The sequence below is a fragment of the Rhinoraja longicauda genome, chromosome 5, assembly GCF_053455715.1.
Source record: "Rhinoraja longicauda isolate Sanriku21f chromosome 5, sRhiLon1.1, whole genome shotgun sequence".
NCBI classification, from domain to species: domain Eukaryota; kingdom Metazoa; phylum Chordata; class Chondrichthyes; order Rajiformes; family Arhynchobatidae; genus Rhinoraja; species Rhinoraja longicauda.
In genome coordinates, this window is record NC_135957.1 from 86,581,997 (window position 1) to 86,596,965 (window position 14,969).

The following is a 14,969-nucleotide window of genomic DNA, read 5'->3' on the forward strand; positions in this document are numbered from 1 at the left end:
GATCAGCCATGATCATATTAGACAATAGACAAAAGGTGCAGGTGTCTTCATTGGTAATTTAGTGTCTCGAACCTAGGAGGATGGAGATAGCTATTTATCATTACCCTCATTTGAATTTTACCAACTCCTGAATTCTCATTTTCTTGTCCTTGTCTCATCGAAACAGAAAAATGGAAAATAGGTGGAGGAGGAGGCCATTCGGCCCTTCGAGCCTGTACACACCACCATTCATTGTGATCATGGCTGATCATCCACAAGCAGTAACCTGTGCCTGCCTTCGCCCCATATCCCTTGATTCCACTAGACCCTAGAGCTTTATCTAACTCTTAAATTCATCCACTGCCATCTGTGGCAGAGAATTCCACAAATTTACAACTCTCTGGGTGAAAAAGTTCCTTCTCACCTCAGTTTTAAATGGCCTCCCCTTTATTCTCCCTCTCTCTCTGACTGCCTTTCTTTTCACCGTTTCATTATAGACATCTTCGACAGTGCTTTCAGTGCTGGATTTTAGTTTAGCGATACAGAATGGAATCAGGCTCTTTGGCCCACTGAGTCTATGCCGACCATTGATCACCTATTCACACTAGTTCCATGTTATCTCATCCACTTCCTACACACTGGGGGCAATTTCAGAGGCCAGTTAACCTACAAACCTGCACGTCATTGGTATGTGGGTGGAAATCCACACGGCCATAGGGCGAACATGCAAACTCCACGCACACAGCACCCATAGCCAGGAGCCAACTCTGGTGTCTGGTGCCGTAAGGCAGCAGCTCTTATCAACTGCACCACTTTTACGTGGTAAATACACTGATGAGCCAAAACATTCTGACCACTGACAGGTGAAGTGAATAACATTGGTTATCTTGTTACAATGGCACCTGTCAAGGGGTGGGATATATTAGGCAGCAAGTGAACAGTCACTTCTTGAAGTTGATGTGTTGGATGTAGGAGAAATGGGCAGGAGAAAAGACCTGAGTGACTTTCACAAGGGCCAAATTGTTATGGCCAGACGACTGGGTCAGAGCATCTCTGAAACGGCAAGGCTTGTGGGGTGCTCCCGGTCAGCAGTGGTGAGTACCTACCGACAGTGGTCCGAGGAGGGACAAACCACAAACCGGCGACAGACAGGGTGTTGGGCGCCCAAGGCTCATCGATGCGCGAGGGCAACGAAGGCTATCCCGTCTGGTCCGAACCGCTGGAGGTCGACTGTGGCACAAATCACAGAAAATGTTAATGGTGGTCACGGGAGGAATGTGTCACAATACACAGTGCATCGCACCCTGCTGCGTATGGGGCTGCACACGGAGGACCAACAGCATATTAGACAGGTGCTCATAATGTTCTGGCTCATCAAGTCATAATGTTTTAGCTATACTCATCAGTCTGAAGAAGGGTCTCAACCCGAAACGTCACCCATTCCTTCTCTCCAGAGATGCTGCCTGACCCGCTGAGTGACTCCAGCATTTTGTGTATACCTTCGATTTATACCAGCATCTGCAAGTTATTTTCCTACACATAATGTTTTGGCTGATCAATAGACAATAGGTGCAGGAGGAGGCCATTCGGCCCTTCAAGCCAGCACCGCCATTCAATGTGATCATGGCTGATCATTCTCAATCAGTACCCCGTTCCTGCCTTCTCCCCATACCCCCTGACTCCGCTATCCTTAAGAGCTCTATCCAGCTCTCTCTTGAATGCATTCAGAGAATTGGCCTCCACTGCCTTCTGAGGCAGAGAATTCCACAGATTCACAACTCTCTGACTGACAGGGTATATCATAACCAACTGTGGAAACCAGAGCACCTGGAGGACACCCGTGCAGTCACAGGGAGAACATGCAAACTGGAAAGACTGGAGTGACTAGGCTTGTATACACTGGAATTTAGAAGGATGACAGGAGGTCTTATCGAAACGTATAAGATTATTAAAGGGTTGGACACGTTAGAGGCAGGAAACATGTTCCCAATGTTGGGGGAGTCCAGAACAAGGGGCCACAGTTTTAAGAATAAGGGGTAGGCCATTTAGATCTGAGATGAGGAAAACCTTTTTCAGTCAGAGAGTTGTGAATCTGTGGAATTCTCTGCCTCAGAAGGCAGTGGAGGCCAATTCTCTGAATGCATTCAAGAGAGAGCTAGATAGAGCTCTTAAGGATAGCGGAGTCAGGGGGTATGGGGAGAAGGCAGGAACGGGGTACTGATTGAGAATGATCAGCCATGATCACATTGAATGGTGGTGCTGGCTCGAAGGGCTGAATGGCCTCCTCCTGCACCTATTGTCTATTGTCCACACAGACAGCACCCATAGTCGGGATGGAAGCCGGGTCTCCGGCGCTGTGAGGCAGCAGCAGCTCCACTGTGACACCCTTTTCTTACTAGTGTATTACTCCTGTAATTTGATGGTTTTCTGATAAATGCCTTTCAAGTGGTAGTGAAGTCTATTCACAAATCATTTTGTTTTTAAAACCAGTTAGGTTTGTTCTAGTTGAGATGCATCAGACAGTGTTTTGTAACTATCTTCCAAATTAAATAAACTTTAGAGCTGTCTTTTAATGTTCTACTGTTACCAGTATTAAAATTAAAAGTCGTAGGTTCTTCCAATTTCCTCTACATTGGAGGGACCGGGCTACTGAATATTTCCATTCATTCTGCAAAGATGACCCTTCCAGTCACCTATCACTTGAATACTGTATCCATGCCCCCTCTATTCTATCTTCAACCTGTCTTCTGCGCGGCATGGTGGCGCAGCGGTAGAGTTGCTGCCTTACAGCGAATGCAGCGCCGGAGACTCAGGTTCGATCCTGACTATGGGAGCTTGTCTGTACGGAGTTTGTACCTTCTCCCTGTGACCTGCGTGGGTTTTCGCCGAGATCTTTGGTTTCCTCCCACACTCCAAATTCGTGCAGGTTTGTAGGTTAATTGGCGTGGTAAATGTTAAAAAAATTGTCCCTAGTGGGTGTAGGATAGTGTTAATATGCGGGGATCGCTGGGCGGCGTGGACCCGGTGGGCTGAAAGGACTTGTTTCCGCGCTGTATCTCTAAACTAAACCTTCATGCTTCAGTGATATCCAACATAAGACTGGAAGAACATCACCTCGTCATCCATGGAGTTTTATTGCAGATCTTACTCTCTCTACAGATGTGACCGTGTCTGTCTCTCATTACCAGCTTTTAAAGACATGTTACCTCAAATTTTTGTTTGCACTCCCCTCTACAACGATCAGCCAAAACATTATGACCTGATGAGCCAAAACATTATGGCCACCTGCCTAATTTGCTGTTGGTCGTGCTGGTGGTTGCTGTTGCTCATCGATGCGCGAGGGCAACGAAGGCTATCCCGTCTGGTCCGAACCGACAGAAGGTCGACTGTGGCACAAGTCACAGAAAATGTTAATGGTGGTCACGGGAGGAATGTGTCACAATACACAGTGCATCGCACCCTGCTGCGTATGAGGCTGCACACGGAGGACCAACAGCATATTAGGCAGGTGGCCATAATGTTTAGGCTCATCAGGTCATAATAATTTTTTTCCTGATCGGTCGGTGTATATATTACATTTGGGCTTGACTTTTATCTTATGAATTGGTGATTTTGTACCATTGCACTGAGCAAAGATAATGAAACGATAAATTTAATAAATTTATCAAAAGATAATAAATTTATGGATGATCAGCCATGATCACAATGAATGGTGGTGCTGGCTTGAAGGGCCAAATGGCCTCCTCCTGCACCTATTTTCTATGTTTCTATGAAACGGACAAAACTCTTAAATGTGTTTGACTTTCATTGCAATTTTAAGGAGGGGAAGTGCAAACAGAGTAAACTTTTATTGATGTTTTATGGACTGAAGCGTGCGAAGTTTAAGTTTATGTTTAGATTTAGTTTTTTAACAAATCACTTTGAAGGGCTCAGAGGTTTCACAGTTCAGGCCTCTTACTGTGCAAATAGTCATTACATTTTATTCAGGATGTTCATGGAGGGTGCAGAACTTTAAAAAATATTATAGATTAAAATGTCCCAAAATAGTTTTCTGTCCTATGTAATTTCATAGAACAGTATGGACAGCGATGGGCCCTTCGGCCCACAATGTCAGTGCCGAACATAATGCCAAGTTAAACTAATTTCCTTTGCATGCACATTATCCATATCCCTCCTTGTGCCTGACTGAAAGTCTCTTAACATCACTATTTTATCGGCCTCACCACCATCCCTGTCAGCGTGTTAAGAATAAAGGGGAGGCCATTTAAAACTGAGGTGTGAAGAAACTTGTTCACCCAGAGAGTTGTGAATTTGTGGAATTCTCTGCCGCAGAAGGCAGTGGAGGCCAATTCACTGGATGAATTTAGAGAGTTAGATAGAGCTCTGAGAGCTAGAGGAATCAAAGGATATTGGGAGAAGGCAGGCACGGGTTACTGATTGTGGATGATCAGCCATGATCACATTGAATGGCGGTGCTGGCTCGAAGGGCCGAATGGCCTCCTCCTGCACATATTGTCTATGTTTCTACCCTCTGTAAATAAAAACCTATCCCGGGCATCATCTTTAAACTTTGTCCCTTTCACCTTAAAGCTGTGCCCTCTAGTCTTTGACACTTCCATCCTGGGGGGAAAAAAGGTTCTGACTGTCTGCCATATATATGTCTCTTATAATTTTGTACACTTCGAGCCAGCACCGCCATTCAATGTGATCATGGCTGATCATTCTCAATCAGTACCCCGTTCCTGCCTTCTCCCCATACCCCCTGACTCCGCTATCCTTAAGAGCTCTATCTAGCTCTCTCTTGAATGCATTCAGAGAATTGGCCTCCACTGCCTTCTGAGGCAGAGAATTCCACAGATTCACAACTCTCTGACTGAAAAAGGTTTTCCTCATCTCAGTTCTAAATGGCCTACCCCTTATTCTTAAACTGTGGCCCCTTGTTCTGGACTCCCCCTACATTGGGACAGTATTTGCCCCCAAATTCTAATCTGCCTACTTTCTGCTCTCGTGTAGAAACATAGATAGAAAATATAGAAAACATAGAAAATAGGTGCAGGAGGAGGCCATTTGGCCCTTTGAGCCAGCACCGCCATTCATTGTGATCATGGCTGATCATCCACAATCAGTAACCCGTGCCTGCCTTCTCTCCATATCCTTTGATTCCGCTAGCCCCTAGAGCTCTATCTAACTCTCTTTTAAATTCATCCAGTGAATTGGCCTCCACTGCCTTCTGTGGCAGAGAATTCCACAAATTTACAACTCTCTGGGTGAAAATGTTCCTTCTCACCTCAGTTTTAAATGGCCTCCCCTTTATTCTTAGACTGTGGCCCCTAGTTCTGGACTCCTCCCACATTGGGAACATTTTTTCTGCATCTAGCTTGTCCAGTCCTTTTATAATTTTATACTGGGACATGTTGTGGGCAAGTTGGGTCGAAGGGCCTGTTTCTGCACTGTATTACCCTTAATCACCCTTAATTTCCCCCCATCGCCCTCTCCAAACTAGTGTAAACGGTGTAAATGTTGCTACAATTCAACTAATCAAGTTGAGAACAGCTTGGTAGCAAGTGGAGAAGACATGAAACTTGATAACTATTAATGTTGCAAAATTTACTGCATTGTGCTGACATTTTTTATTTGTTCTTTGTTGAATTTCAGATAATACTTTAGGCGAAAATGGTTCAAGAAGTCACTCGACGCTAGCAGTTCGAGACAAAGTGCTGACCAAGACAACTTTTCACAAAGAGCCTGCGATACTGGAGCTGCCGTCGTCTGATCGCGTTGGTCTGCAGTGCAATCGTGCGGGTACCACACTTCACACGCTGGATGGCTTGAACCCTACGGAGTTGCCCTCGTACCAAAACACGTTCATCAAAGCCAAGAAGCCGGAGCACTCTGTTTCCAACTTCTCCAATGAGGCCGGTTACGATTTGAGATACAGCGGATGTGGTGAGGACAGTGTGAAGTTTGTGGACCCTGACGTGGTGGCCAGATCTCTGGATGCCGTCTGTGAAGGCAAACATGTAAGCAGCGACTACGAAAATCAGCTGTCCCCTCAAACTGATCGGCTGCACAGAGTCAAACGATTCCTGAGCATTAACTGTGAAAAGAACTCATCGTCTGGTCACCGGAGAAGCCCAACCAGCGAAGGCGAATTTCACACCAATCCTAATCTCAGTTCCTTCGTTGGAAGGATGGCTAATAAAGTTCCACTCACGTTCAATAAGAAAGAAAACGATAAACCGCTGATTCCCCTGATAGGTATGAAGAATGGGGTTCAGCTTTTTGAACAACACAAGAACTCTTCCAAGGACGGTGGGCCGAGCATCGAACAGAACCTTAAGATCAGATACGAGGACTTCCAGGCAACTCAACGGGAGAAAACGGTCATTGACCAGCACGAGGCGCAGTACACGTTTTTTCCGAGTGTGGTGCTCCCCAATTGCCTGAAGTGTCCAGAAAAGGTCTTCAAGAAGCTTAAATTAAATAGAAGGAAATCGAACGGGTCCCAAGTGAGCCGCAAGTCCACAGTTCCAAAGATAAGTGGTGAATGTTCTCGTGGCAGTGGCTCGATGCAAGGCAAAGGGCCACCTGAGCACCAATCTGTTCCTTCTAAAGACACTGTGCTGCCAGTAGCATCCCCAGGCTTTCATGTGGCAAGGTCTTCACAAAATGGACTCGAGGGGCAATCATTTCGACTAGCGTGCAGTAAGTACACTCTCCGAACCAAGCGGAAAGTGAGTTACGAGGCGGAAGACGGCGAGCTTGCCCAAGGCTCGGAGATCTTAAAGGCAAGTCCAGCTCGGCCAGAGTGTTCGAAAGTCGGTGAAAATGGAGCGGATCTGTCTCAGCAAACGCGCAAAAGGAGGAGGCTTAACAAGGAGGAGCCCCCCGTGATAATAAAATACATTATAATCAACCGGTTCAAAGGGAGAAAAAATATGTTGGTGAAGATAGGGAAAGTGGATTCCAACGAGGACCATGTGGTGCTGGACAATGACAACATCCAGAGGTACCAGAAGCTTTCCCCATTGAAAGACTGGTGGCCCAAGGTCACCGAGCCTCCTTTCGTTAGCAAACCCCTGACCGCGCCCACACCAAAGAGAGGAAAGAAACCAAAAGTTCAAGTGAGCTTAAAGAAACGAGCAGGAAGGTTCAGAAAACTGCAACGGAAAGAAAAACTGAGACCTGCTGGCCAAAGTCGAGTAAAAACAAAGAAGATAGAGTTTGAAACCCTCTCCCCTCCGTCACCTTGCTACAGTGCTGAGGCTGATGACTGTTCAACAGAATATAAAGACGTAATGTCTAAGCTCGGGTTTATGTCGGAGAGAACGCCAAGTCCTTCCAAACCGTCTCCGCCTCGATGTTGGTCACCGAGTGAAATACAAGAGGACGGATTGCCGTCCTTTGCTTCTGCAGACGATGACGTGCTGGTTGGAGACTGCGATCCTTGTGCTCTGAGGATTTCTGATGAGAAATGTTCGGCACGAGGTAACAGGAACGGCGACAACAAGCAGTGTTTGAAATCCAGGAAAAAGCCCCCCTGCGCTGCCAACCAGGCAGCAGCTAAAAAGACAAAGGTATCGCAGAAAACCAAGCAGGTGGCTAGCGGTGGGAAAGCCAAACCGAAGGGGAAGCATCGGAAAAAGGCCAGGAAAAGATGGACTCGGAAACAGAAAAGCAAAACTCCACACTCTGGCGGAAAGCAAGGCACATCGCAAAGCTCAGAAGATCACGAGCAAAAAGGAAGTTGTGAACTTGTCAATGGTGAACTGAGCTCATCTTCCAAAGAGAACGATGGAAACGGGTTTTGTAAAAATGTTGACAACGTACTTGTTGAAGAACCTTGCAAGTCTGACAAGCAACCCAGTATTCCTCTCAGCATCTGCTCGACAGGGCATCTCCCCTCAACACAGCCTTACTCTGAAGACATTCAAGGAGAATCCGCTGGTTACTATTGCTCTTTGCTGGAGACCGATGAAAATGCGGACTTGCCTGCGTTTACTTACCCACCAGTCGAGCCAGTCTCGGATGCGTTATCTCAACTAGCAACGCCTCCTCCATCCCAGATGCATTTCAGCCTCGGTAAATCCAGCCCTTCGTGTCCAATCGCCGATCCCATCTACGTGTTGGAGAACAAAACTCAAATGAAAGAGAACTTTAGGTTATCGATGGACACAAACGTGGTGTCGCAGGTAGAATTCGCCCTTTCACAAAGTGAGCATTGCTTCGGTCACCTAACGGGGGCTTCTGCCGTTCCCCCGCCCCAGCCCGTGCAGTATTCCCATCTGCCAGTCCAGTCTGCCGAGGACGTGTGCGCACTTCAGAGAAACAAGCTATCACAACACATGTCACAGCCCATCAGCCACATGCAAACCGCTAGCCAACCTGCTTCTCACATGAAAGAAACTCAAAATGGAGCCCAGCTGCACTTGTACGGCGGGCCTGAACAAAAGTCAGCCTTTGCCCATTCACAGCTTGTGGCTGATGGTAAAGCAAACCATCTATCTCAATACGCCCAGCAATCCAAACCATATCAGCAGCCCAAACCCACACTCCTGACGCCCGAGGCAAATCAGCACCCTGTGTTTCCATCTGTCAACAATGCTGCCGGCCTGGCCGCCAGGGTGTCGCTGGTAGGAAATGGAAAGGATGGCCCATGTCTTAGTTACGCTCCAGGTAACTACAATAGATTCGCAAAAAAGCTTTTCGAAAGGGAGCAAGAAACCAGCAACATTCTGGACATATCCGATTTCACCCCTCCTCGAATAAAACAGAAGTCCGTGTCGGAAACCTTTTTGGAGGCAAATATCATTCCGCCGTCTCAAAGATCCGAACAAAGTGTGGCAACGGATGGTCAGGCGTCAATGAGTAATGGCCAGTCTAGTCTGGTTGTGTTGAGGGAGATGCTGCAGAAAAGGCAACAAAAGGCGCAGCTAGCCAGCGCTCAGAGCGCTGGAGCAAAACCACCATTGCACAGAAATATCTCCCGCACAAACGAGCAAAAGGAAGGCAGTAAAAGCTCTGCCGACTCGGACCTTCCCGGAGGGATGTCTGTGGCTCAATCAAAATCTCAAAAGGACCCTTCCTCCAAAAAAACAAAAAACTCCAGAAGTGCTAAGCTGGGCCAGAAGAAAGTCAAACCCACAAAGAGGGAGCTGGCCAAGAAATCTCAGAGCTCTCAATCCAAATGTCCTTTCTCTGACGACAGTCCCGTTTTCCATTCGGATGCCGGCTTTGACAGCTGTTACAGTTTTGATAGTCTATCGCCCGAACTCCCGCAGTCCTACAACTTTGATATCAACACGGTTGGACCAACCAGGTACTGCACCGTCTATTCTGGGTGCCAGTTCATGCCAGCAGCTGAGCAAAACCTGCCTCAGAAGTTCCTCAGTGACGTGATCCAAGACTCTGTTCCTGCCCAGGCAGTCATGGAGACCGCCTGTGCAAACAAGTGTCAGAGCAGTAAAGCCCAACACCTTGACCAGGCAGCCCGGCTGACAGACTGTGCCGAGTGGGCTCGGCCGGGCACACTCAGCCCAGATCTCTTCCAGAAGTCCTCTTTGGACAACGGGGAGAAGCCGAAGCAGTTGAGCAGCAACAGCTCCCAGGCGCCGGTGCAGAACACACTGTCGAGCTCTTCAGACTCCTCGGGTTCTCACTTGTGTGGAGTGTCGATTATGGACCTCAAGGACCAGTCTCCCATCCGGTGCCACGATTCGTTGGAGAACGAAGCTTCGTGTAGCCCTCTGGTGCCATGCTCCAGCCAGCTGATGCTGTTGGACGAGGGGAGCGGGAGAGAGTGTGACAAGTCAGAGGTCTGCCTCTCCGGCCTGTCCACCGGCTCTAGCCCTAACGGGGCAATGGGATTTACCGGTGACGAGGCTGCACCCATGAGCTGTGAAGATCCAGAGCTCTGTACTTCCAAATACAGCACCTGCTCCCCAGCAACGTCCCACGGTTCTTCAGCATCCGTCAGTTCACCACTGCAAGCCAAGAGCAACTGTTACGTCAGTCGTACCACAGGGGCCCATGTCTTAAAGCCTTTAATGTCACCGCCAAGTCGCGAGGAAATAGTGGCCACTCTGCTTGATCATAATCTGGCAGAAACCGTCTTCCAGGAACCATTCTGCAGTGATCCTTCAGATGCTCCGGACAAACCCTGGTAAGAGGTCTAATTGCCCCATAAACTATCTCATTTATCAACTAACACCTTAGCACGGTGGCGCAGCGGTAGAGCTACAGACTCACGGCACCAGAGACCCTGCTTCAAGCCTAACTATGGTGCTTGTTGGTGCGGCCTCCTCCTGCACCTATTGTCTATTGTCATTTAAAGGGCGCTTACAAAGTTACAAAGAATCCGGGCCAGGTTCTTCCCCCCCCCTCCCCACGCCGGGTCCCTTTGTCCATTGTTCTTTCCTTCCCCCCCCCCCCCCCCCCCTCACGGCGGCCCTCCTTTCTCCCTTCCCCCGGCAGTGGCGTCCACACTTCCACGCGCTCTGTCCTCATCTGTCAGTCGGTGCCATCATCGACCGCTGCACCGACCTTTCCACTGTCGCCGCCGAGTCCTCTCCGTGACGCCGATCCAGGCCCCGGCCGCGGGCTCCGTCTACCCAGGGGCCGGCCGCGGGCTCCGTTGACCGCGCGCGGGCCCTGACCCACGAGGCTCTGGCCTCGGCCTCTCTGCGGCCCGGCGGGAGACATCAACCGCTGCAACCCGTCGGTGAGGCCGCAAACCTACAAACACACACGGCTTTGGGACGTGGGATGAAACCCATGCGGGCCACAGGACGTATGTGCAAACTCCACACAAACAGGGCCCGAGGTCAAGGTGGAACCTAGGTCTCTGGCGCTGTGAGGCAGTGGCTCTACCAGTTGCACCACTGTGCTGTCTTAGACCATGATGAGCTGACACAGCAGATCATTGTAACACAGGATCGTCATTGTAACAAAGGCTGATATGTTTCCAATGTGCAAAATTGCCAATGCAACATAAATCTATCTTGCTTAATGTATAAATAAGTTTGACCTTCCAAAACACATTTCCTGTTACTTTGCCAATTCAGTCTACACTCTTCCCAGAATTTCACTCTTTCAACAGTCAAGAACACTTCTCAACTCTAGGTTTAGGTTTATTCTTGTCTCGTGTACTGAAGTGCAGTGTAAAGCTTGATTGCTATCCACTCCGATCAGATAATACTGTACATGAATACAATCAAGTCCAAGGTAGACACAAAGTGCTGGAGTAACTCAGCGGGACAGGCAACATTTCTGGAGAGAAGGAATGGGTGACGTTTCGGGTCGAGATCCTTCTGCAGACCCGGGTACAATCCTGACCTTGTGTGCAGTTTGTTTGGATTTTGCAGATTTCCCCTGTAACCATGTGGGATTCCTCCGGGTGCTCTGGTTTCCTCCCACATCCAAAAAAAGTGTGTGGGTTTGTAAGTTAATTGGCCCTCTGTAAATGAAACCTCGTATGCAGGGAGTCCATGCGAAAGTGGGATAACATATGTAAACAACTTATATTAATGGATCATCGATGCGGACTCGGTGGGCTGAAGGGCCTGTTTCCAAGCGGTATAGAAAATAGGTGCAGGAGGAGGCCATTTGGCCCTTCGAGCCATGCCGCCTTTCATTGTGATCATGGCTGATCATCTACAATCAGCAACCCGTGCCTGCCTTCTCCCCATACCCCTTGATTCCACTAGCCCCTAGAGCTCTATCTAACTCTGTCTTAAATCCATCCAGTGACTCGGCCTCCACTGCCTTCTGTGCCAGAGAATTCCACAAATTCACAACTCTCCGGGTGAAAAAGTTTCTTCTCACCTCAGTTTTAAATGGCCTCCCCTTTATTCTTAGACTGTGTGGCCCCTGGTTCTGGACTCCCCCAACATTGGGAACATTTTTCCTGCATCTAGCAAAAGCCTACGGCACCTGGTATTCCCAGGCGGTCTCCCATCCAAGTACTGACCAGGCCTGAGCCTGTTTAGCTTCCGAGATCAGACAGGATCGGGCGTGTTCAGGCTAGTATGGCCGTTGTATCTCTAAACTAAAGTGTTGTCTCGCCAACGACTTGTTCAGCTACATCATTAAATTCTACACTTTAGGGTAACTCCCTCTTTCTGTATCAGAACAGACCCAGTCAAACGTTTGTGATATTAACGGGTTTTTTCCCCCCTCCACCATTGCAGCCTGACCTCCTGGACAGGCCCTGCGGCCCCTGCTTTTCACAGCTGTGGCATTCCTTTATCTACGATTCGCTTCATTTAATTTCCATGAACAATGGACCAGCTCCTTCCTCCCAAACTATCCCACTTAACCATTGACTGGCCCACTCTGTTTACAGCTTGATCTCCCAGCAAACCTGGCCTGCCCTAATAGTGACAATGTGATCCGACTATTAACCATCACCCCTGTTTCTGCATCTGGTTCACCCAGTGACGTTTCAGAAGTTCTAGGAGAAGAATTAGGCTATTCGGCCCATCAACCCCACTCCGCCATTCAATCATGCCTGATCTATCCCTCCTGCCTTCTCCCCATAACCTCTGCCACCCATACTCACCAAGAATCTGTCAATCTCCGCCTTAAAAATACCCAATGACAGCCTCACCAGCCTTCGGTGACGATGAATTCCACAGATTCACCACCCTCTGACTAAAGAAATTCCTCCATATCTCCTTTCTAAGGGTAGTTTGTCCTTTTATTTTGAGGCTGTGGCCTCTGGTCCTAGACTGGCCCACATGGAAACATCCTCTCCACATCCGCTCTATCCAAGCCTTTCATTATTTGGCAAGTTTCCTGTGCTTCCTTCCCTGGGCACCAGGGCACCATTTCCCACGCTCGCTTTTCGCTGACTGGGACCCCAGTTGCCACACTCCCCATAAAATGTAAACAAAACACATGGCAGAGGGAACTCAGCAGGTCAAGCAACAACTGTGGTGGGTTCTTCAGACTCTGACCCAAAACATTGTCCGTCCATTCCCTTCACATGTTCTCCAGAGATGCTGCCTGGCCCTCTGAGTTACTCCAGCACTCTGTGAAACGTCGCCTATCCATGTTCTCCAGAGATGCTGCCTGGCCCTCTGAGTTACTCCAGCACTCTGTGAAACGTCGCCTATCCATGTTCTCCAGAGATGCTGCCTGGCCCTCTGAGTTACTCCAGCACTCTGTGAAACGTCGCCTATCCATGTTCTCCAGAGATGCTGGCATCCTGCCGAGTTACTCCAGCACTTAGTGTTTTGCTCAAGATTCTAGGATCTGCAGTATCTTGTGCCTCCCTGATTTCATTAGAAAGTTTATCCTTCTACTGTTTAACATCTAAAATACAGTGAATGAACTGTTTGTTGGAATATTACCTGGATTAATATCCAATAGCTTGAACTAAGTTTTACTAAGAACCTATTTGACCTATCCACCCCATTGTTTTTGCAGCTTGATACCACTTTGTCTTCACTCCTTCCCTGACTAATGAAGAGGCTTTGACCTGAAATATTGACTGTTTTACTTCCAGAGATGTTACCTGACCGGCAGAATGTTCCAGCATGCCCTGTTTTTATTTCAGATTTTCATCATCTCCAGCTGTGTTTTTGCTTTTCAGGGCTTGTTTTTTAATAGGCATTTTTAAAATGATTTTGTCAGCCATTCCTCATAAATCCGTAGGCCAAAGAGAATGTCGAACAGGAATAGACAATAGGTGCAGGAGGAGGCCATTCGGCCCTTAACGCCAGCACCACCATTCATTGTGATCATGGCTGATCATCCATAATCAGTGCCCCGTTCCTGCCCACTCCCCATACCCCCCGACTCTGCTATCTTTAAGAGCTCTATCTAACTCTCTTGAAAGCATCCAGAGAATTGGCCCCCACTGCCTTCTGCGGCAGAGAATTCCACAGATTCACAACTCTCTGGCTGAAAAGGTTTTTCCTCATCTCCGTTCTAAATGGCCCACCCCTTATTCTTAAACTGTGGCCCCTGGTTTTGGATATTTATGGCAGTCAGACTATGTGCAAAGATGTTTATTTAGTTTATTGTTATTGTCATGTACTGAGATAGAGTGAAACGCTTTTTGTTGCGTGCTGTCCCATCAGCGAGAAGACTATCACTTACAATCTTAAAAAAGACTTGCAATCAAACTGTTCACAGTATATAGATAAAGGGAATAACATTTCAAAGTTCATAAAGTGAGAGGACCAGAACTAAGCAAATTCGGCCCATCCAGTCTACTCCGCCATTCAATCATGGCTGATCAATCATGGCATGGCAACACTGGATCCTAGGATAGTTTAATGCAAGATAAAGTCCAATTAAAGATATTTTGAATGTCTCCAATAAGGTAGATGAGAGGTTGGGACCACATTCTAGTTGGTGAGAGAATGGTTCAGTTGCCTGATAACAGCTGGGAAGAAACTGTCCCTGATTAACAGGAGGAGTTGAGTACTGGAGCAAAGAGGTCCTTCTGCAGTTGTACAGGGCCCTAGTGAGACCACATCTGGAGTACTGTGTGCAGTTTTGGTCTCCAAATTTGAGGAAGGATATTCTTGCTATTGACGGAGTGCAGCGTAGGTTCACCAGGTTAATTCCCGGAATGTCGGGACTGTCGTATGATGAACGAATGGAGCGACTGGGCTTGTATACACTGGAATTTAGAAGGATGAGAGGGGATCTTATTGAAATATATAAGATTATTAAGGGATTGGACACGCTAGAGGCAGGAAACATGTTCCTGATGTTAGGGGAGTCCAGAACCAGGGGCCACAGTTTAAGAATAAGGGGTAGGCCATTTAGAACAGAGATGAGGAAAAACTTTTTCACTCAGAGTTGTGAATCTGTGGAATTCTCTGCCTCGGAAGGCAGAGGAGGCCAATTCTCTGGATGCTTTCAAGAGAGAGTTAGACAGAGCTCTTAAAGATAGCGGAGTCAAGGGATATTGGGAGAAGGCAGGAACGGGGTACTGATTGTGGATGATCAGCCATGATCACAGTGAATGGTGGTGC

At 47.9% G+C, this 14,969-nt stretch overlaps 1 protein-coding gene and 1 non-coding gene across 2 annotated transcripts in view; one reads left to right on the forward strand and one right to left on the reverse strand.

Annotated features, from left to right (window-relative positions):
- Window positions 1–14,969, forward strand: part of rev3l (REV3 like, DNA directed polymerase zeta catalytic subunit) — a 197,982-nt gene that overhangs the window by 119,398 nt on the left and 63,615 nt on the right. Inside the window, exon 13 of the mRNA XM_078399911.1 lies at window positions 5,635–10,141. Coding sequence (XP_078256037.1) covers window positions 5,635–10,141 — 4,507 coding nt within the window. The remainder of the gene's footprint in view (window positions 1–5,634; window positions 10,142–14,969) is intronic.
- On the reverse strand, window positions 11,899–12,017 carry LOC144594114 (5S ribosomal RNA). The gene has a single exon (XR_013547346.1). It is a non-coding gene; the product is annotated as a 5S ribosomal RNA (ribosomal RNA).